General features: G+C 40.0%; 1 protein-coding gene across 6 annotated transcripts in view; it reads left to right on the top strand.

The window, feature by feature from the left end:
* AGO2 (argonaute RISC catalytic component 2) overlaps window positions 1-22,211 on the top strand; it is a 50,694-nt gene extending 28,483 nt beyond the window's left edge. For all 6 annotated transcript variants that reach the window (XM_058830702.1, XM_058830703.1, XM_058830704.1 and 3 more), the window contains 15 exons: window positions 120-256; window positions 390-524; window positions 1,653-1,740; window positions 2,421-2,568; window positions 2,766-2,885; window positions 3,020-3,142; window positions 4,837-4,970; window positions 7,281-7,465; window positions 9,276-9,435; window positions 12,045-12,135; window positions 13,203-13,397; window positions 14,487-14,621; window positions 15,534-15,635; window positions 15,996-16,195; window positions 16,522-22,211. In XM_058830702.1, the coding sequence (XP_058686685.1) occupies window positions 120-256; window positions 390-524; window positions 1,653-1,740; window positions 2,421-2,568; window positions 2,766-2,885; window positions 3,020-3,142; window positions 4,837-4,970; window positions 7,281-7,465; window positions 9,276-9,435; window positions 12,045-12,135; window positions 13,203-13,397; window positions 14,487-14,621; window positions 15,534-15,635; window positions 15,996-16,195; window positions 16,522-16,630 (2,062 nt within the window). In that variant the 3' untranslated portion in view covers window positions 16,631-22,211. The remainder of the gene's footprint in view (window positions 1-119; window positions 257-389; window positions 525-1,652; window positions 1,741-2,420; window positions 2,569-2,765; window positions 2,886-3,019; window positions 3,143-4,836; window positions 4,971-7,280; window positions 7,466-9,275; window positions 9,436-12,044; window positions 12,136-13,202; window positions 13,398-14,486; window positions 14,622-15,533; window positions 15,636-15,995; window positions 16,196-16,521) is intronic.

The following is a 22,211-nucleotide window of genomic DNA, read 5'->3' as shown; positions in this document are numbered from 1 at the left end:
ATTGGTAATGTTAATCACTGACATTTCTCTGCTTTCGTGAAAAAGAATTTGCATTAGTTATGGCTTTATTGCAAATTTTGCTTTAGTTTTCTGATGTGAATTTATTTGCTTTCTTGCAGGTATACTCCTGTGGGGAGATCTTTCTTTACAGCATCAGAAGGGTGCTCAAATCCTTTGGGTGGTGGCAGAGAGGTTTGGTTTGGCTTCCATCAGTCAGTCAGACCTTCATTATGGAAAATGATGTTAAATATTGATGGTAGGTACTAGGAGGTATTTTCTTGTTTCTTTTTGCACCTTAATGGGAAGGCAAAAATTTAGTTTCATTTGTTGGATTTCCTAAGAATTTCCTCTGTGTTGTTGTAACACACCATTAATGATTTTGTCTGCAGTGTCTGCAACTGCATTTTACAAAGCACAGCCAGTTATTGAGTTTGTCTGTGAAGTTCTGGACTTCAAAAGTATTGAAGAGCAACAAAAACCTCTGACAGATTCCCAAAGGGTAAAGTTTACCAAAGAAATAAAAGGTAATAAAGAAATTATATACAGCTGCTTTATTCTGTCTGTTACCACTGTGTGTTTTAAATATTTTCTACAGCAGTTGCCTTATTGGGAGACAAAAATTTCATATTTTCATATGAAACCTATCAGTAGTACCAATCCCAGGTTCATGACAAAAATATTCCAATTCCTAATCTGATTTCTAAATGTTTACAAAGACTGGGATTTCATGTTTTTTTAATTACCCAGTCTTAAATTTTTCCAATTACTGATGTTGGGTTTTTCATATTTTAGATTTTACTAATAATTTACCAGTGTGTTTTTACATACTTAGGCATCTGTCCTGCATATACTCTCCTGGAAGTAAATAACAGTTATTCTAGTGTGTAGTGACTGAATCAAAGAGAACAGGAGGAAGAAATCTTACTGGTTTTGTTCATTGAAGGCTTCTTCTGCAAAATGGAGATATGCCTGATACTTCTGGCAGAAAGCAAGCAACTTTAAATACACCAAATCCATAAATCCATCCTGCACTTTCCTTTTGTGTTTTCAAAACACACCAACAAAATTATCTTTGCCCAACTAGAAGTTAGCAAGAAAAGTGTAAATAAATCCTGAGTTGGCATTGGTTGTAAATGTTGTGAAAGGATAATCAGGCACTGAATTGCTTCACCATGGCCTTGTTCCCATGAGCTCCTAGAGAGGCTGTTTGGGGATTCCACTCCACCCACACCCCAGTTCATTAGCTCAGGCTGGGCTGCAAGAACTGGAGGTCTTACAGACCTTGTATGTTTAGACAGAAAATATAAATAAGGGGTTTTGTTACAAGGAGCTTGTGTGCCCTTTTTGTCCTTTCCCCATCCTGGGCTTCCTTAGAGGTACAGAACTGGAATTTGCAGAATGTGCTCAGTGTCATCTGTGAGCTCTGGGGGCTTTGGGATTTCATCTTGTCTCTGGAATTCTGTGTTGAACTTTGGCTGAAGGTCAGGAGTTTTGAATTTTAAGACTGTAAATTGCTTTTTGAGTTCTGTCTGGGCTACCCTTTGGGGCTAAATAGAATGGCTTTATAATGCTGTTCAACTGGTCTTGTGTAGCAGTTTAGGGCTGACACTTTGATTTTGGAGAAATGGTGATTTGTGCTGTCCAATTTTTAGGTCTGAAGGTGGAGATAACACACTGTGGACAAATGAAAAGGAAGTACAGAGTGTGCAATGTCACCAGACGACCAGCAAGTCACCAAACGTAAAGTATTTTTCTGCTTTTTAAGCATGTGTTTGATCTCAGGCTAGAAAAATGTCTTGCCTGCCTTTCTGAGGTGGGAAAAATTACCTTTAAAAATTATGCTTTCTTTGGTTAATATCCTTAAATATACCTCAAAGTATTTTCCCAATTTTGCTCTTCTTTTTTTCTATTTTTATACTCTAATAAGTATCATGGCATTTGAACCAATTGCACTGTTTTAGATCTGGGAGGGTTTTTTTGTTGGGTGGGTTGTTTTTTTTCTGTCAATTATGGATTTCTTTAAAGTTGGAAGGACAGGGTGTCTTATTTGTTACTTAATGTTTCCCTCAACTGGAATAAAAATTGTGCCAGTTGGGATCAGCCTCCTGATGTTGCTTATTTGCAATATCTTTTTCCTCTGGAAAAAATGTTTCTTTTTAACTACCAACCAGAGAGTTGCAGATAAGTTGAATATGGAGACAGTGATTTCCATTTTTAAGGAAGTAATATAAGGAACAAAACTGATACCAGCTTTTTACAAAAAGACAACTGATCAGTATCTGAATCTAGTATTTAATCATTTGGGCTTTGTTTCATCCTCCTTTAATAAGCTTAACTTGTGCCAAGAAGTGTACTGAGGAACTGTAGGGGAAGCATTTTGCATGAAGTAATAACTGCTTTCCATATTTGCTTTCCAACAGATTCCCACTTCAGCAGGAGAATGGACAAACAGTTGAATGCACTGTAGCTCAGTATTTTAAGGACAGGCATAAATTAGTTTTGCGCTACCCTCACCTTCCATGTTTACAAGTTGGACAGGAGCAGAAACACACATACCTTCCTCTGGAGGCAAGTAAACTCATAGAGAATTCTGTATTTTGGGGCTGGAGGAAGGGGGTCCAAGGGAAAAAGGGTTCAAATGTTGGCAAACTGTTTTCTGAGCAGCCAGATTTTGAGAAATTCTGTAGTGCGTTGGTGAAAGAAAAGCCATGAGCCAAAAAAACATTTGGACTGTGTTTAATTTTCTTTCTGTGGGGAAATTTCAGGTGTGCAACATAGTGGCAGGACAGAGATGCATAAAGAAACTCACTGACAATCAAACTTCCACTATGATTCGAGCCACTGCCAGATCAGCCCCGGACCGGCAGGAAGAGATCAGCAAATTGGTGAGCGTTGTGTCAAACGTGAGGCAGGTGTAGGAATGAGCTTAATTTTGCTTAACCTGAGCAGATACTGACTGATGTGTTTGTGCACTGCACACAGGTTATGAGCTTGTTTTTATCCATTTTTATCATTTCAGATGCGGAGTGCGAGTTTTAACACCGACCCTTACGTCCGAGAGTTTGGGATAATGGTCAAGGATGAAATGACAGATGTGACTGGCAGAGTCCTACAGCCTCCCTCAATCCTCTATGGAGGCAGGGTATGTCCAATGGCTTCTGTGCAGTCTGTGGTGGCTTCTAGCACCAGATGTGATGGCCTCTGTAATGTGGTTATTTTAAATAAATTGTGTGCCGTGAGAGAGATGTCATGGGTGTATTGTTCAGAATTTAAATTTAGGGTCTCAAAGTCCTTAAATGTATTGGCCAATTTGCATCTCTCTCAATTGCTGTTTTATTTCTCAATGTAAAGCTGGGTTAAAAATGCCTTTTTTTGCCTCAAGCGCTCTTTCATTGTGTGTTGCAAGAAGCAGCGTGCAAATAGTGGTTCAAATCAATGTGTATGGAGAAGAACAAAGATCGTTTCAATTATCACTATATATTTGAAAATATGCTGAAATATTCCTGAACTTCTGGTTGATTTTGAATATTCTGGGAGGAGCAGCTGTATTAAGGGCAGTTGTCTTGAGGTATCATCTATATCAGCATGTCTTTCTCCAGAGCCATCTCTTCCTGTTAGGAATATTTACCTACAGGTTTTTATTTTACAATGGCTTTTCAGATGGTCCTTCTGACATAATCTTTCTCCTGCAATATATTTTAAAAACAGCTTGAGAGACAGGATTTTTTCGTCAGTTACATACTTTGACTTATTGCAAGATGAAAAGCTTTAATAGCTGGGGTAACATCATTTGTGGAGGCTTTTGATAAACCTCTTCAGATCATGCATTGCCATCTGAATATATTTTTATCCCTGTGCACAACAGACTGGTGCCTCCAAACCCATAATGGGAGAGGATCCTGAGTTTTCTGCCTTAAATTCTTCAAATGATTCAGGCAAATTAGCTCAAACCTCCCTTCGCTGGCAGGTTAAGGTACCCCAGGCCTGACCCTGATTAGGGGACTGCTTTCATGAACTATTCTGGCACCAGCAGGTTGGGGGAACTTAATGGCAGATGAATGTTGGAAAGTCGTAGTAGGGGAGGCACTGCCTACAGCACACACAACTGTGCACAATCCATTATCAGATTCATGTGTGTGTCCTGAAAAATGCCCAGAAGCTTTAGTTATTGCTGCTAGGTGAGAAGGAAGACATCATGGTAACTTGTCTAAAGCATCTGTCAGTATTTATTAAGGTAATTAACATCACCAGAATTACTTTAGCTGCTTTATTACATCCCTTGTCCTCTAGATAATCCATCCCAGTAATATCTGCTTGGTGGGAGAAATAAAAGTGTTGGGCAGGTCCAAGCTGAATTAGTGATTACCTTTCTCAGCTTTTTCACATTTTTTCCTGGAGTTGTGTGAGTGACAGTGAACCACTACTTCCCTCTACTTAGTGATGTGTAAAATATTCATAGTACTTAAATTAACTTTTCCTTGGAAAGTTCACTGAGCAATTGCAAAGTCACTGTAGAAATGTAGGTTCTTGTTAACATTCCATACCGAATCTTACTTTCCATGTATAATTTCTATTTGCTGCTGATAAATGCAACCAAAGGCAATGATCAGCAATAAAAATGAACAATGTGAGCTTTATTTTTCACCTGGCTAAGAAGCTGTCTTGCTACAGTGATAAAATGATTATTATGAGATCAGGTGGATGTTTATACAGGGGAGAGAATAACCCGAGAGAATAGATTACCTGACAATTGGAGGGAAGTAGAAGCAAAGCTAATTTTTGTTTAGCATCAATCAAGTTTTGCATTAATGTTTAATTTTTACCTTCCACTTCCAGAATAAAGCAATTGCTACACCAGTGCAAGGTGTCTGGGACATGAGGAATAAACAATTTCACACTGGAATTGAAATAAAGGTTTGGGCAATTGCCTGCTTTGCTCCCCAGCGCCAGTGCACTGAAGTTCATCTTAAGTAAGTGTGTTGTATAAGGTGGTGATTTTATCATTTATTATGGATGCAAATGTCATGATTTCACTTTTATTAAGAGCATATTTTTGGCTAAATTGTTTAACATATGGCAATACATCTTCTGTATCTTTGTGCTTTGAACGATGCCAGTCTGATTTCAATACCAGCATTAGGAAATCCTCCAAATCAGACTTAACAAAAGCCATTTCTGCTCTATGGCAGGTTTCTGACCAGTAAGGCCTTGGGACAGGGTTTAAGATAACTGAAATGATGTAATGATGGGTGTTTATCACTAAGTGTTTCTTAAGAGTGACAGCTAACATGTGTATTCTCTTAGGTTCATTTCCTGGTTATATGGAGTAGATTTATTATATTCATGCAGAATTTCTTTAAAAAGGAAATTTTTGGTCCAGACATTTTCCTTCTCAGAGTTTCTGGAATGTACAAGTTGCTGTATTTGCCAGATGAGTAGGACTGGTTGTTCTATTGACTTTAAGTGTTTGAATGAAACTTTCAGATTTGTTTTCTCTGTCTTTGGATGGGACATGATAGTTCATTACAGTGACACCTGCCATTGGCTCAGGGAAGGTGTGCAGGCCCAGATCAGTGTCTGATCCCTCCTTCCACATGCAGCTGCTTTCCCTTCATGCATGGATAAGTGCAGCCTGTGGAGCTGCCCTGGCAGTGACTCAGCTGCTGTCTGGGAGGTGAATGCAAGGCAGGGATTGCTGGCACTGGTAGCATTGACATGGCAGTGTTCCTTCAGATGATTTGCCAAACAGCTTGGGAATTTTTCCTTAACAAGTGATGAGCAAATAGTGGGAATCTTTTTACTTTACTCCCATTGTGTGAGGAGGCGAGGGACTTGTTCTCTCCAGGCACATGTTAAGAATTGGGCTGCCAGAGAACTTCCCCTTCCGTGATGTTGCTTCTAATGGAAATGCTGTGTAAACGAAGTTACTCAGTTTTGAGAAATAGGCAGAAGTCTTCAACATAATGAGCCAAAATAAAATTATTTGGATGGCTTAGAATGAGTCTGTGTTTGCCATGAAAGGACATTACTTGATGCCTGGAAAATGTCTGCATCCCATTCCACCTTGTGGCTTCTTGTTACATCTTGTTGAGCAAGTTGGAACTCGAATGCTGCTGATTCGTCAGAGTAAAAACCTTCAAATGCTCTCAAAGTCTTCAAAATCATCCTGCTTTACCTCTCGGGAACAGAGAGAGAACCTTTCCTTGCAGGCACTGTACTTCCAGGTGGACTTTTAAAGACTCAAACCCTGAGTTGTTTCAGACTTGAACGTTGAAATCACTGAGGGTTTTGGGTAGGAAGGGACCTTAAACATCATCTTGTTCCAACCCCTCTGCCAAGGGCAGGGACACCTTCCCCTAGACCAGGTTGCTCCAAATCTCATCCAGCTGGGCCTTGCACACTCCCAGGGATGGGGAGATGTTCTGCCACTGACTGCTGTAGTGAGTGCTTGTTTTTCCAGAGGGAATACCCATTTTCTGCAGGGAGCCTCAGGCTGCAGGGCTGAAGCTCATAGGCTGTTATGATTCATGCAAGTTAACAATGGGTTTGGAGGAAGCTAAATCTTCGCAGCCTCTCAGTCAGTGGCATCCTGTGGTGAAGATGAGCAATGTTTTAGACAACTGTGGGGGGGAGTACCCACTCCAACTTAAAGAAAAGGGCTTTTATCTGTGAGTTAAAAAGGCTTGCAGGTGGAAACCTCTGAAGAAATTTGGTTGTCTCCATATCTCACCACTTTCATCAATGGGTGACATTTTTTTCACCAGCCTAGGAGAAGGTTTGCCTTCACCTCCAGGATACAAGTTTTCTTTGGTATCTATGAAATTGTGCATTACTATGGATGCTAAAGCAATTCCCTGAGACAGTTGCTGGTAATTTCTCTTGGCTGTTTTCATCATGAAGTAAAAAAGAGAAGAACTCCAGCCCTTTCTGTAGTGGTAACAGGTGGAATTATGTTAGAGCAGGCTATCCCAAATTGTCATTGCTGCAGAGTATTTTGTCCTGTATTCCCCATAGAAATATGGTAGATTTTGCTTTGGAAATGAGGTTTATTTTATTAATGGTGTTATTTATACAGCATATTTCCTATCTTTCTTTCACTGACTACACAGTCAATTGTGTAGTTAATTGTCAATTAAAGATGCACTTGGGGTTAAATGCCCAGGTTTTTGGACAGCATAACTTTGCAAGTTTTACCAGGGTTGTTCCATTAAAAATAAGGTCAAAAATCAAGGTGGGTTTTTATTGTCTGATAATATAATGTATTGATGTGCATTCCCCAGGTCCTTCACAGAACAGCTGCGGAAGATTTCCAGGGATGCTGGAATGCCAATCCAGGGGCAGCCCTGCTTCTGTAAATACGCCCAGGGAGCCGACAGTGTGGAGCCCATGTTCAGACACCTCAAGAACACTTACACTGGGCTGCAGCTTGTCGTGGTCATTTTGCCAGGAAAAACACCAGTCTATGGTCAGTGAGTGGAAATGGTGCATTTCAGTCACAGTTTTGTGTGTTTTTTGTGAACTATCCAAAGCAGAGAGGTTTAATGCTGGTTTAACTCTATAAATTCCAGTTAGAGAATGGGTTGTAAATAAATTTTACTATTTTTCTTGTGCTGCATGATGTTTTATATTAAGATCTAATTATTTTCAGTAGGTTGTCTATGCTTTTACTTTTCTTTTCCCCATTCCCTGTGCTGATTGCATTTGAGATTCAGGTTGTGAGAAAGCAAACACAGGGCTTTGGTGAGATTGACATTGATAGGCAGTGGATTATAATATGCTTAATAAAACTCTTGTGCTGAAAATTCCAAGTGATTGAAGAGGTAATGACTTCAAGAGCTCTGTAGCTTTTAGAACATCTTTGCTTACTTGCACAATTTGCCTTTGGCAAAAAAATGTTGAGTGAAGGAGATTTCTGTCTATTTTTCTTACTATTTCAATTTTTTTAACTCAGGTTGTAAGGATACAGGTGCACAGAAAGTGAAAATTCAGCAAACTAAACTGTTTTTTAGAAACAGTTTCAATTAGTGTATTCTACATGGCATACACACATGGGTTTTAATAGGTTTTATATAAACCATTCATTTTCCAGCTCTTCCTATAGGCAGAACTGCTTGTTTTCCTGTCCTACCTCCCTCCTTTTTTTCATTTACCTTGCCCAGCTGGAGCAGCAGCAACAATTTTTCTCCCATAGTTACATGGACTCTTCTCTGATGGATCCAGTCTGCCAAGCACTTGAAGATTTGTTTTATCCCATCCGTTGCCATTTTAATATAGCACAAAATAATTTTCCAACTTAATATGCTCTCTTACAAGATGAAAAGAGATTAAGCAAGGAACCTTAAGGAAATAGTACTTTTTTCCCCCTTGAATTCAGCCTGCAAAGGAAGTGTCTCATCTCTAATTTGTACAATAGAAATTTGGTGCAAAATTACATTTTTACTATTCCTGTTTGGCATTAAAAAGGAATTCTTTTCCTCTACTTAAGCACTGAGAGGATGTGGTACTGCTCTCATCTTTTTTCCTTGTCATTATCTTTAATTACAGTTATTTCTTCCCCCTCTAATCATCTCTCCTTATTTTCTCCCTACGCTCTTCCATACCCTGCACTTCCTATACCCACACTCTTTCTTTTCTCTTCTTCCCACCCTGCTCTTTCCCTCTCCTGTTGCCAAAGAGGGTGGTTCATCTTCTCTGAGCCAGTCCTGGAGCCTAAATTTCTTTCCTGAGTGTAAGAGTACGTGGGTCTCTGAAAGCCTTGAAGTCTCAGTTTTGTTAACAATAGGATTTTATTTAACCTTTGGAACTGTACAGTACTTAATGAGTTTCTTGAAGTTTTTATGGACTCGCCACTTTTCTGTGCAAGTGATAAACGTGCAGAGAAGAACTGAGAAACTGCTTGGCTGAATATTGCTCAGCACTTTACTGTTAGGTTTGTGTTACTATTCCAGAGTTTAATAATGCAACAAGGGCTCAATATCCTTAATATCCACATTGCCCACATCATTAGCCAAAGCTGATGATATATTGCTATAGTTGTAAAATAAGAGTTAATTAAAAAGTTCTTAGTTAATATAAGCCAACAGTGCCTTTAATTATTGCATTTAGGACCCATGGAGCAGAGTGGGTTTGGGGTGTAAGTTTCATTGTATTCCTTTAAACTTGAGCACCACTTTCCTAAAACTCCAGGTGTAGTTAATTGGCACCAAATTCAAGTCTCCCCCATTGTTTTATTTGCAATTTGCAAATCTTTGGTTTTTGTTTTTCTCATTTTGTAGCGGAGGTGAAGCGCGTTGGTGACACGGTGCTGGGAATGGCCACTCAGTGTGTGCAGATGAAAAACGTCCAAAGAACAACACCACAAACTCTGTCCAACCTTTGCTTAAAAATAAATGTCAAATTAGGAGGTGTAAATAACATTCTACTTCCACAGGGAAGGTAAGTTCATCTTTCAAAGGGGAAGAGGCTGTTGTATTGCAGAGAATGTGCGTCACGCTGAGACAACCGGGAGCTTTTATCTGCAGCCATAGCACTGTAGCTTAAGTGACTCTTCAGACAAACTCTCTTTTGGCTTCTAATAAATAGTCCTGCAAAAGTTAGGTTATGAAATTTACAATTAAAATATTGTTTAAAGTATTATCTGACCACTGAAGTGCACAACTGCCACTAGAATGCCACTAGAATTCTATTTGCCCTGAGTTTTCAAAAACAAATAGAGACCACCTGGAACAGTAGTGCCTTTTCTTTTGGTCAACATTCTTCTCTTTGAGACTCTTAACCACAGTGGAGACATGAGCCTGCATGGGGCCATGGACTGTGCTCTCAAAAGTTCTGAGTTTGCTGACTGTGAAACCCACTGTCTCTGAGGTGTCCTCTGCATTCAGTGGAGTGTTGGGATGGCCCTGGATGTGCCAGCCTCCACAACATTTGCCCTGTGCACCTGACCTTGTCAGTCCTTGTGCTGTCTGTCCCTCCCAAAAAGTACCTCTAGTACTGCCACTTCTCTCAGCTGTTGGATCCCTTCCTCAGGGGTCTTCCAGGGCATTCTGTGATGGTGATCCTGCATTCTGTCTCTCTGAACAATCCTCTCTTACATTCCTTAAAAGCTGTTCCCAGAGAAGAAGGGGCCCTGGCTCCCAAAACCCAAGCAATACCCATGTCCTGGGTCAAGGATGGCTCAGCTGGAACCTGAAGAGCTGCAATATCTGTGGCTCCATGGCTGCACCATTGGACTTTCCCTCTTTGAGACAGGGACAGGGAGGGCTTCCCAGCAGCTGGGGAAGAGCCTCAGCACCCAGCCTGTCTCTTCCATACCCCCATCCAGTCTGGGTGGTTCATTGCTGAGATGGGCAGTGGGGCAGGGTCAGGCAGTGGGGCAGGGCCCCCTGCTCTTTGGGAGCATCCCAAGTCTCTGGGGTAGACGTCAGGGTGGCAGTCCCACCTTATCTCTAAATGCTAAATAGATTAGGCCTATCAGCAATGCCAACCATTGTATGATACCAGCATCTAGAGAAAAATTTGAACCCTTTGAAAGGTGGTGGGGTACATCCAAAGAAATGGGTGAAGGATTGGAGAAAAACTCCCTCCTGTATTGCTTCCTCACAATGGGCACCATTATTAAAGAAACCCCACAGACATAAACTTAGTCTGTGATAGTTGTACAGCCATGTGTCCACATTCCAGAGAAAGTTTACGATCCAGGAATTGCTCACCTTATTGACCTGTTGTGCAAACTGGATTACAGCCACAGTAGCCTTAGTCATAGGATCCATATTTAGATATGGAGCTGCAAATGGGGAAAATGTAGCCACAACCATGTGCCAACCAAACCAGGCTAAGTTAGACCACGTGGTGCCTAAGGAGGTTTCTGTGTTCTGCACACAGAATTAGGTTACCCAGGAACTATTATTCCTTTTTCACCATTTCCTCTCGATGCCCTCGAGCCCCACATGGGGGGGACTGAGCTGGAGACAGGTGTCTGCCAAGGAGGGTGGGAATCTTCCTGGAATGGAAAAGATGACCCCCTCCCTCCAAATTATTTTAACTTTGGGGGCTTTCAGGCAAAGATGTGGGTAAGGGAATAACAGGTTTTTTACCAGAAAAAAAAAAATAAATATACATATATGTGTGTGTGTGTGTAGGCAAACAACAATAACAGCAATAACAAAACACAAACAACAAGAAATTAACAGAATTCCAAGACACCCAGCTATGTTTTTTGTCTCCTAAGTACAGTCCATTCATCTTCTCTTAGGCAACAAATGGGAAGAAAATTCACTGAGAGAAAAAAAAAAAAAAGAAAAAATCAAAGAAGTCTAATCCCCAACATTACCTTCCCCTTTCTTTTAAAGAAGGTCTGCAAACCGATTAATTTATCTCCATAACTATTAAATCAATCCCCCACACACCCACAAAGAAATTATGGTGGCCCAAGATTTCCTGTTTGAAATTGTTTTATTAAGGAATAGAATTGAAGTTTAAAACTTGTGTTGCAGTCCTTTGGTGTTCCTCTCTTTGTGCAGTGGTTTAATCTCTTAACCTAAAGATCTGTTAAAAATTTTCAAGCTCAGTTTTTAAAAAAAATCTGCTTTGAAAAGAATACCTTTGATACCTACTATTTTTGGACTTCCTTACTGAGACTGTTTTTTATTTGGAAAAATATTTTTATTCATAGCATCTGCATATGTGCACAGTCATTTAATTTTCTCAGATGCCATTTATTACTAAGGGATCAACTTTTACTCCTTTCCATGGTCTAGTTGATAAAAACTGGAATTGTTCAAGTTAGAAAAAACTAAATATATTTTTAAACTAATTTTTAATTAAGAGCAACAATTAGCTGTGCTTTAATAATCTGTCTAAATATTTAGCATGAGAACCTTAATCAGGATTTTTAATTACTGCCACAGGACAAGTGACCAACTCTGATCAAGTGCCAGTTGTTGATGAATTTACTGCAGGAGTACAAGTGCTGTTTATTTGAGTTTTAATGTGCTTTATTAAGCATAAATCTTGCTGCTTTTACAAATTTCCTTTCTCTTTGCCAGACCCCCAGTATTCCAACAGCCTGTGATATTCCTTGGTGCAGATGTAACTCACCCACCAGCTGGGGATGGGAAAAAGCCTTCCATTGCTGCAGTGAGTAAATTGTGTCCTGGTCTTTAACCCTAGCTCCCTCCTGCTGCTCAGCTCTAATGCATTTTATTGCTTTCAATCCTTTTGTGGTCCATTGCTTCTGATTGCCTAATTATAGGATTATAAATTATTTTTCTGCAGGAATTCATTGAAACTTCAGAGAGCTTGCTCTGATGCTAATTACTTAAATGTGTGTATTAGCTTGTAAAATGCCTGAGTTGCTGATACACAGAGGAGCTTTTCTGGAAGCTGATATTTTTCAGCAGCCTGATAATGAGCTGGTGCATGTTTAAATCTGCTTCTTCAGCACTTAGAAATGTTCAGAATTTCTTCATTGCTGATAGGGAGCTAGGCTGGCTCAGCTGTGGTTTCTGGGGACTCAAGCTTCCAGAAAACACAAAATGTGCACTAATCTCTTGGAAATGTACTTTTTAAATACAGGGAATGGTCTTTAGCTTGTGTTATGTCAAATACCTCTAGTGGCTGCTCAGGATTGTTTAATAAGGAAGATCTTTGGTGATGTTATGTATCTGTATTAAAAAGTTTCACCAGACAAAACCAGGTGGAGATGTGCTCACTTTTTAAATTTTTTTTGTTTATTTATTTTTAAGTCCCATGCCACTTTTACAGGATATAGATGCTAACATTTCATTAACAGAAAAATCCCTTCCCTTGATGAAGGGTGTGGATATTTCTGTGACCCATCACCATTTCAGTTTGATGGATCCAAAAAATGAGCTTGGTGTCTTGGAGTTCAAACTCCTGTGCTGCACTCTGAACTAACTTAATGGTTTTATGGCATCAGTGCTCCAAGCTGTATTTGAGTTTTTAAGTGCCTGTAGGTGCAAACAGAATATGAGTCTTTTAGATTTAAAACAAGTTTTCTCTTTCAGCAGGGTGTGCTGCCACAGGTGGACTAAACCCAGAGCTGTTTCCAAGCACATTTTAATTCCAAATACATCTTTGTCGAGCCAACCACTCAGTGTGATACCATTAAAGACAGTGCAGTTATCTCACAAAATACTTCTATTAAAGTGCTTTTTGGTTTGATGCTGAGCATTTTTCCCCAGGTTGTAGGAAGCATGGATGCTCATCCCAACCGTTACTGTGCCACTGTGCGGGTGCAGCAGCACCGCCAGGAAATCATCCAGGATTTGGCTGCCATGGTCAGGGAGTTGCTTATCCAGTTCTACAAATCAACGAGATTCAAACCAACTCGCATCATCTTCTACAGGGATGGTGTTTCTGAGGGGCAGTTCCAACAGGTGATATTGGTCTTTTTGAAATACTGATGGTGTAGTTTTGTGGTAGGAATGGAATTTTATAATACCACCTTTAAGTGGTTGGAGTAACAGGAAGTACAACCTCAACAAATCTTCCCTCAACAAATTTGTTGGATTCTAACCAAGCAGGCAGGAGGAGTGTTTCCATATTTTTCATGTGCTTTTGAAAATACTTTTCCCCTTTAAAATATTTCCTCTTACAAAATTATAAGTGAAAAGTGTAGTTTTAGCACTCAAGTTATGTTCCACATCTGTTTCCTATGTAGGATATATTAGTCAGACTGAATCCTATAGAACTTGAGCAGTAAAGAAAAATGAATTTTTTTTTTTAAATGAGGATTAATAAATACTGGATTTTCAGTAATTTTTATTCCTGTTAAAACTCATCAGATACTTTGTCACATTTATTTTGTTTGCTTGCTAGTACCATATTTTATGAAATATTTTTCTGTATATTTTAAAGACATTTATATACATGTTTCCAACATGTAAATAAAAGATTCAGAATTGAGTCAGCATCTCAAAATCCAGGGAAATAGAGGAAAGGCCACTTGCTAAACCTGAATTGATAAATTCAAATATGAACTTTTGATATATCCTCCTTTCAGTTGTCACTGGTTTTCACTGATTTTTTTCATGTATAATTAACCCACATTCCAAATTGTTGATTTTTGGTTTGTTCCATTTTCCTTATTATTGATGTCTGTAGTCCTGCATGGGGCTGCACAAAGCTGAGAAAGAGCAGCTGAGCACTTCTGGATTTTATCCCTTGTCCTAGTCTGAAAAATAATTAGTCTGTTGTATTCAGTAGCCTAATTAAATGTTGATTTGTATTTGGTAGTTAAAAAGATTTTGACATGTAAGTTATTAGTCCGAGCCTTGTGCTTGGAGCTGAAAGAATATTGAAGCAGCTCTCTCCTGGCTCAGGAAACTGCTGATGTAATTTGCCCTCATCAGGGGAAGGATAAATAAATTAACTGTGGATAAATAAAATAAATCTGTAGATAAATATGAGTAATTTGTATGATGGCAATTGTTCATGTTGATCACACCTCTCTGTGTGCGGCTTAGGTTCTCCACCATGAGCTGCTGGCTATCAGGGAGGCTTGCATTAAACTGGAGAAGGATTATCAGCCTGGCATCACATTTATAGTGGTGCAGAAAAGGCACCACACCAGACTCTTCTGCACGGATAAAAACGAACGGGTACGTTCTCATTGAGACCCCCAAACGTCCAGCAGGCAGTGAAGTCACCAGTTACTGTTCATCTGTGGTACTTTCTGGGTGGAGATCAGACTCCCCAAGTTGATTTTTGGTACTTTCTGGGTGGAGATCAGACTCCCCAAGTTGATTTTTGGTGCTTTCTGGGTGGAGATCAGACTCCCCAAGTTGATTTTTGGTGCTTTCTGGGCAGAGATCAGACTCCCCAAGTTGATTTTTGGTACTTTCTGGGTGGAGAGGAGACTCCCCAAGTGCAGGAATGGAGCTGTTGCTGAGAATGGAGAGTTCCTCACGGCAAAGCTCTGCTCACAGATTGGACTTTCCACGTTCTCCTTCCTTCTGTCAGGCTTCTCCATGGGAACACTTGGAACCCACTAGGCTTCAAGGCAATAATTAGTATCTCCCAAAGCTGACATGAAGGTGATATATTAATAAATGTTGTGATTACAGATGTTAAATAGTTTGAAAATAAAGAGTATTTTTACGTTCTGCTTTGAAGAGATTTTGAGGGAGGAGGGAAGGGTCTGTCTGACAAGGAAGGATTGTCCCCTCATTCAGATATAAACAGGAAAAGTTTCTCCTGTCCTGGAGTGGGAAGGTGAAAAGAATTTGAAAAATCTGTTGCAGGAACTTCTTTTTATGTTATTCAGAAAAACAAATCTTTTTAGGTAGTTTCTAAGAAGCTTTTGCAGCTTGTCTCTTTTTTTTCTTTCACCATAGTAAAGACACTCCAGATTTTCAGTTGGAACAAAATTTCAGCTTTGCACATTATTTCTTCACTTTCTGCTTGTTATACATCTTTTTCTTATGTTTGTTTTCTTGGCTATACAGCTGAAAAGAAAAAAACCACACCCTTTGTGTTGTGCCTCAGTGTCTTTGCATTTCCTGTTTACACAGGTTGGAAAAAGTGGAAACATTCCAGCTGGTACCACAGTGGACACAAAAATCACCCACCCCTCAGAGTTTGACTTCTACCTGTGTAGTCATGCTGGGATTCAGGTAAGACATTTTGTGTGGCACGGTAACTTTTTAACTGTTCATGTTTGTACTAAAGCTATTTTATCTGATGGCTTTTTGTCAGATCTGAGGTGTTCAAGATGAAAGTGCATTTCAGAATTATCATTTAATTTTGGAGGTGAAATTTTGAGAAACACAGTCCTGTTAAAAAAGGGGAAGGGATTAGTTTGATAGGGAGCAAGGAAGGAGGTCGTTTGCCTTTGAAAGGACAAATTAGCTGAAAAGTGTAGAACTGCTGCCTGTGGTTTTGGAGGAAGCGGCCGTTTTGCTGCAGTTCCCCTGCAGAGGTGGAAGTTCAGGAGGTGTTTGGGAATGCTGATGAGCTGTGTGATCTGGCTCCAGGGAACAAGCAGACCTTCTCACTACCACGTGCTCTGGGATGACAATCGCTTCTCGTCGGACGAGTTGCAGATCCTCACCTACCAGCTGTGCCATACGTACGTACGCTGCACACGCTCTGTCTCCATCCCTGCACCTGCATATTATGCACACCTGGTGGCCTTCAGAGCCAGGTACCATCTGGTGGACAAAGAACACGATAGGTGAGTTTGGAGTTTTGAATTTTTGCAGAACTTGAAGGCAGTGGGCTTGTTAATTCTGGGCTCAGTGGTGTCCTCAGCAGTTTGAGGGCAGATTTGCTCTCACCACTGAATTATGCTGCTGAAACAAAGCAGAAGATGTTCCTGTACGTGCTGTTTTCTGTTTCAGAACCTCAGTGGTGCCTTAAGGGTAATTAATGTTCGACCATTCTGTTCAGAGGAAACTAATGATACAGGAACATGTGCAAGGAGAGGCAGATTAAATACGGTTTCTCTTCCCCACCCCCAACCTGTTGGTTTTTGTTTTCCCCCTCTCCCTTCTCTTTCAGTGCTGAAGGAAGCCACACTTCTGGCCAGAGCAATGGCAGAGATCACCAAGCACTTGCTAAGGCAGTCCAGGTGCACCAGGACACGCTGCGCACGATGTACTTTGCTTGACATGTTTTAATGTTCAGCGGCTCCGGACAAGGCAGAGTTGGATTCACACCAGACCAGCTGCACTTAGACCAACAGATGCCCCACCCCAGGGACAGCCAGCAATGAGTGATGCTTCTTTATTCTTTTCTTTCCCGTTTGCAAGGAAGCCTTCCGTCCAGAATTTCAGACTTGATCACAAACTGCGTTCTTGTACCAAACCCCACTGTTGTCAGAAATGTGGTTTGCCAAAAATCTCTGAGCTGCTTGGTATAAAACAGACCCAGATTTTATAATTAAATCAAGAGCTGCAATCTCAGGGCTTAGGGAAGAAAACAAAGAACCAAACCAACAACCCAACCCACAAAACTCCTCATTCAGTTTGCTGTTCATTGACTTGCTTTCAATAATTTGGAAATATCTCATTCATACTAAGGTGTGATGAGCTAAAATGCTGTGAATCAGCTTTTAGTACAAAGGAAAGCAAAACATTTTTTGAGTATTTATGAAGCCTTGATTATTCTAGATGCATTTACAAAATTCTTATTTTCAAAATAAGAGCGTGACAAAATTCTGATTTCTAACTGTCTTATAAAGAGTATTCTCAGATTATTCTCTGTGTGTCTAAGGGCAAATGTATTTTCTGAAGCTTGTTCTTGAATGTTTTTTATTGTGCTGCATTTTAAAATGTTTTTCATAGACTAAAGATGAACTTAAAAAAAAAAAAAAGAAAAAAACAAAACTTTACCTAAGCTTTTAATAGCTCCAGTTAGATTGGCGGAAGCAAATGTGCCATTTAAAAAAATTTGTAAAGATTTTTTTTAAATCATACTGACAGCTAACTTTAGGATTTGTCATACAGGACTGTGACACTTACTTTCCAAAGTCTCTAAAGAATACGGGTCTGTGGTGATGAATACAGTACAATCCTTTTTCACTGTTGTTTGAGTTAATGTAAATTTTATATATGTTTCACAGTATTAATGTGATAGACTAGATGGTATTATTTATTTTTATTTACTAAGGAGTGCTCATTATACTTCTGTTAACATATCAAGAATGCTTTGAACTTAGAAAAATCCTTTTTGTGAGGACATTACTCTGCAAATGCAAAAAAAAATATGCAATTGATGTGGTGAGAGGAGAGAGATGCAGCCAGTGTCTGTTGTAGCTTGGGATTTGCAGAAAGGCTTTTTCAACGTGCACACAACACAGCAGGTTTTACCTCTGCGGTTCAGACGCACACAAGACCAACATCCTACATTCATTCAAGCACAAAACAATTGTATTTTATTTATATGTTGAGTAGTGGTGAAGCAGGAGCTCTGCTAGAGGAGAGTGGTTTGCTGGAAATAAGGCTGAAGTCAGAGAATCTATGCAGTAAAGATAAAAATTAGGAAACTGAGGTTTACTTAGGGAGGTGAAACTCTCTTCATTATGCATAAGATCCGTAGTAAATGTGAGAGTTTTGCCATTCTCTTAGGAGAAGCATTAATTAAAACTGATAATTATTAGACAGATGCTTCTGTTAGTTTGCACACTGGATTCATAAAAACCATAACACACATGTAAACCATTGCACTAATGACGATGCCACAAGCAGGTGTAGGAGAAAATGGAAAAAGCCCAGGAAAGTTGTTTATGCTGACTTGATCTTGTTTGTTTTTCCTTGAGATAACTGAAATAAGATGCTGAGAGGCAGGTTGGAAAACCTTCATTCTCTTCCACAGATGGATTTTGCTCTTTTCCCTTTTCTCCAAGCAGCTGCTCAGTCCCCTTTGGACACTTTTACCTCTGGCCGCTGGGATGGGCGAGTAGCTTTAACCCATGCAGAGCTCTGGGCCACAGAGCAGGTCAGCTGCAACCAGGTGGTGTTGGATAAGCTAGAAAATGCCCAGCCTTTGCTGCATAAAGACCTTTAGGTACATAATTCCAGTTCAGACCTTCACCTTGTAGCAGTGTGTTGGTTGTCAGTGTTTCGTAGGTGAAATGTAGAACCTGTTAATGGAATAATCATATTTGTACTTTTCTAATTGGGTGATTAGGCTGCTGGCTCAGAGTGTCTTCTTGGTCATAGTTCTATAAATTCAGATTTCTGTAAATTTGAAGCAAATCCTAGGTAGCATTGTCTGTCTTGCTGTGTGCCAGCGAGGTTGTACCTACCTCCCCTCAAATACCCCTAAGCTGCAGATCCTCCCCGTGGTGGGTGTGTTGCACTTCTCTGTGTTTCCTTCAGAGCTTTCCTATTTCAGTGAAGATATTCATTTGGCAGAGTTTTATATAAGAATTATTTTTATATTAATTCTTCTTATAAAATAGGATAAAGATCATCCATTTTAAGACATCATTTAACTTATTTGCTGTGTGTTATGCAGAGACCTCTTGGATGTGAAATTCATCCCCCTCTTTCCATGCAGATCTGGGACAATGGAATTGTACAGGTGGTCAGGTGGGGTGAGGAGAGCAAGATCTGTCTTGACCTCAAATCTCATTTCTGAAGTAGCCTGGGACTACACTGCATCCTATTTAAGATGTTTCCTTTGTGAGAAAAGGAGTTTTAGGCAGGCCCTTAATCTGAGAGTAGCTGTTGTTTGTGTATCCTCTTGGAATGAGCAGAAATTCTGTGGAGCTTTCCTTCCCAAAGTATGAAGAACTTGGGATGTTTATGTGCATTTCAGGCCATTTTTACCTTTTACAGATCTTTCTAAGCCTCTGATACTGCTAATTCTTTATGCCTTGTGTCTCCCTCCTTTTCCCTCCCATCAGTGGTGAACTAGTGAATAATTTAAAGCATTTTTAAAAGAAAATACTGATTAGGTATATACTTTGTAAAGTACAGCATGCTGGCAGTCCAGCACCTCTTCTGGGAATATTTTTAATATAAATTACATGTTCAAGAATGTCTCCTGTCCAAAAAAACCTGCCACAAACATGTAAAATCTCAGTATTATTTTTTCATTCTGTACCTCCCACATGTTTGGTGTAGAACAGCAGCATCTCAGGTCAACACAAAGCTCAAGAAGTCTCAGTCCCCCCGTGTTGCTGGTGGAGAAGTGCCAGCTGAGGTCACAGCTCTGAGTCTCTGGGTCACTGTGCAGGTCAGGTCAGCAGTAACCAAATTTGTGCCACCCTCTGGCACTTGGGGCATTTTCCAGCCTATGCAAAGGAGTCCCACTGCACAACCCTCACAAAACAGCATCAGCAAGTGTGAAATGCTCCTCTTGGGAGGTGACAAGTACTCTCAGAAGACATGAAATACTTAAAAGTTTGTCTTTTTTTCCCTGATGTGCAAAACCTAATGCAATAATGAGGTTTGCTTAGTGGTGGAAATTTCTGCTCCAGTGGCTGAACAGAGTAACAAATCCACTCCATCTGTTCCAGCACCCAGGAAACAACTGAGCTGATCCTTAGGAGCAAATGTTCTGTTGGGAAATGCTGGAAGGAAGTGGATTTGTCTCTGCCTTTATGTGGCATTTAAGACAGCCCTATGCAATTTAACACTTGTGTGTGTGTATGCACTGATGTACAGAGTGAGATCACTTGTTTAATTATTAGAGCTCCTTATTTTGGCTTGGTTTGCTTTAGAGTATTTGACTTTGTGAATTACAATCAATGATCTTCCATGTTCCAGAGGCTTTGGCACAGGAATTCCCTCATTTCTTGATCTGTCAGGTAACAAATACCTTTGATCTCCATTCAGGCCCCCCAGGCAGCATTCTGATTGTGAAAGCAAAAAGGTTATGAAGGTTTGGCTTTAATTCTGCCTCTCTCAATAACTCCTGCAGCTTTCGTCTGTTGTAACAGAGTCTTGTTCTTGTTGGATCATTTTTATAACATAAGACAGGAGGTTTTTCCACAAGGATTTTCAAATTAAAACTTCTGGAGAGTAGGTGTGAAGCGTTTAGTTGTTTGTTTGTTTTTTTTTTTTTCTGAAAAGATTGAAGTTTTTAAGATGCTTCTAAGTTTTTCTTTCTAACTAAAGTTTTTCATGTATGTGCCCAAAAGCTTTTGATTAAATAGTAGACACAGTCAAATAAGCATCTCTGGTGGCATAAATAACCCATAAGGGACTTTTTTTTTCCTGTAAGACATCTTTTACGCATTAACTAAACGAATGTAAGAAGAGTTCTCAGTATTTTTTACACTTGAAACCAGTGTAATTAGACTCAGTTGTTTTCCTATTTTTTAATATTCTTCTTCTGCCATAGCATCTCTCTTTGTGTAGTTTTCCCCATTCCTAATGCAGGACAGTCCTTTGTTTTTTACTTTTATATTCCATTTGGTAACATGCTTCTTGATGCACACATGCCATCTTTCTTAAGGAAAACTTCAAGTAGAAGGTAATTGCACTGATTTTTGGGTTTTTTTAAACTCCCTTTTTACTGTAAGAATTTTAATTTTTTTTTTTTTTTTTTTTGCATCTGCTGTAGCTGTTTGAAAATACTGTAAATAGTGCTCTGTACAGCAAATACTGAAATGCTGGGGATACCATTCCTTGTTGTATTTTCCAGAATACTGCCACATTTTCCAGTGTTGAGATGGGAGCTTTGGTGTTAAATGCTGTTACACTTTGTGTGCACTATGGTATCAATCTAAGAAGGGCACAGTTGCTGTATTACAGTGGAAATACTTAGGGTTTGTCTGAATTTATAAAGCATTTCTTCCTTCTCTCCTCTGTGCACATTTCTCCCAGACCACAGGGATGCAGTTTTTTAGCTCTCACTGTGCTCATTGTCTGTGCAAGGCTCAAATGCCACCTTTGGTATGAGTTTGATGACTGATGGCATTAATGTAGTATTTGGATTATCAGCTGTAGCTCTCACAGGTTTTCCTTGCTTGTCTGATTCTTGTGTTGTAGAAGCAGAATTAGTGGATGTGGCAGAATTAGTGGAATTGCTGGGATTTGGGATCCAGTTACAATGTCTTGCTGTCTGTCCCTGCATGGTGTGGGATTGGGCAGTGCCATGGATGTTTCAGTGCTCTGAGCTAAGGAATGGTGTCACCTCTGCCTGCCCATGGATCTCCCATCCATCAGCAATCGCCTTTTGCTTCCAGAACCCTCAGGGACAGGACAGACCCAAACACCAGCCCCTCTGTCTGATGTTAGGATGCAAAACAGCAAATTCTACCTTCTGTTTCTGAGGGTTAATGACTGGAAAGATGTATTTCTGAGGGATTAATCCAAATGATATGGGAATGGGGTGCTGTGTGTGCTTGGTGTGCCACAGAATCTGTTTAATCCCATTTAGTGTTTCAGTTGCTTTGTCAGAGTCGTTCTTTGAAGTGTTAATTTGAATGTAATTGCTTGGCCAAATCACTACCAAAGTGGGTTTGTGAGAATCTTAGTTACAAAGCAGGTGCAGTTCAAGGCTACCTCCTGTGTTCCTTCATGGAAGAATTAATTGAAGTGAACCTCCCACTAAGCAGCCAAAATGCTCCCAGAGGAACTGGATTTGTCCTGGTCTGTTCCCTATTGGGAAGTGGCAGTGCCATACTGTGATCCTGGGAGGCAGCTCAGCCTTCCCTCTGTCTTCCAGAGGCATCCCTGTGTATTGAGAGGGTACCATGATTGCCTGGAGAGGTTTCCTAGAACAGAGGCTGGACA

This window comes from Poecile atricapillus, chromosome 2, assembly GCF_030490865.1.
Source record: "Poecile atricapillus isolate bPoeAtr1 chromosome 2, bPoeAtr1.hap1, whole genome shotgun sequence".
Taxonomy (NCBI): domain Eukaryota; kingdom Metazoa; phylum Chordata; class Aves; order Passeriformes; family Paridae; genus Poecile; species Poecile atricapillus.
This window is presented reverse-complemented; position numbering and strand designations above follow the sequence as displayed.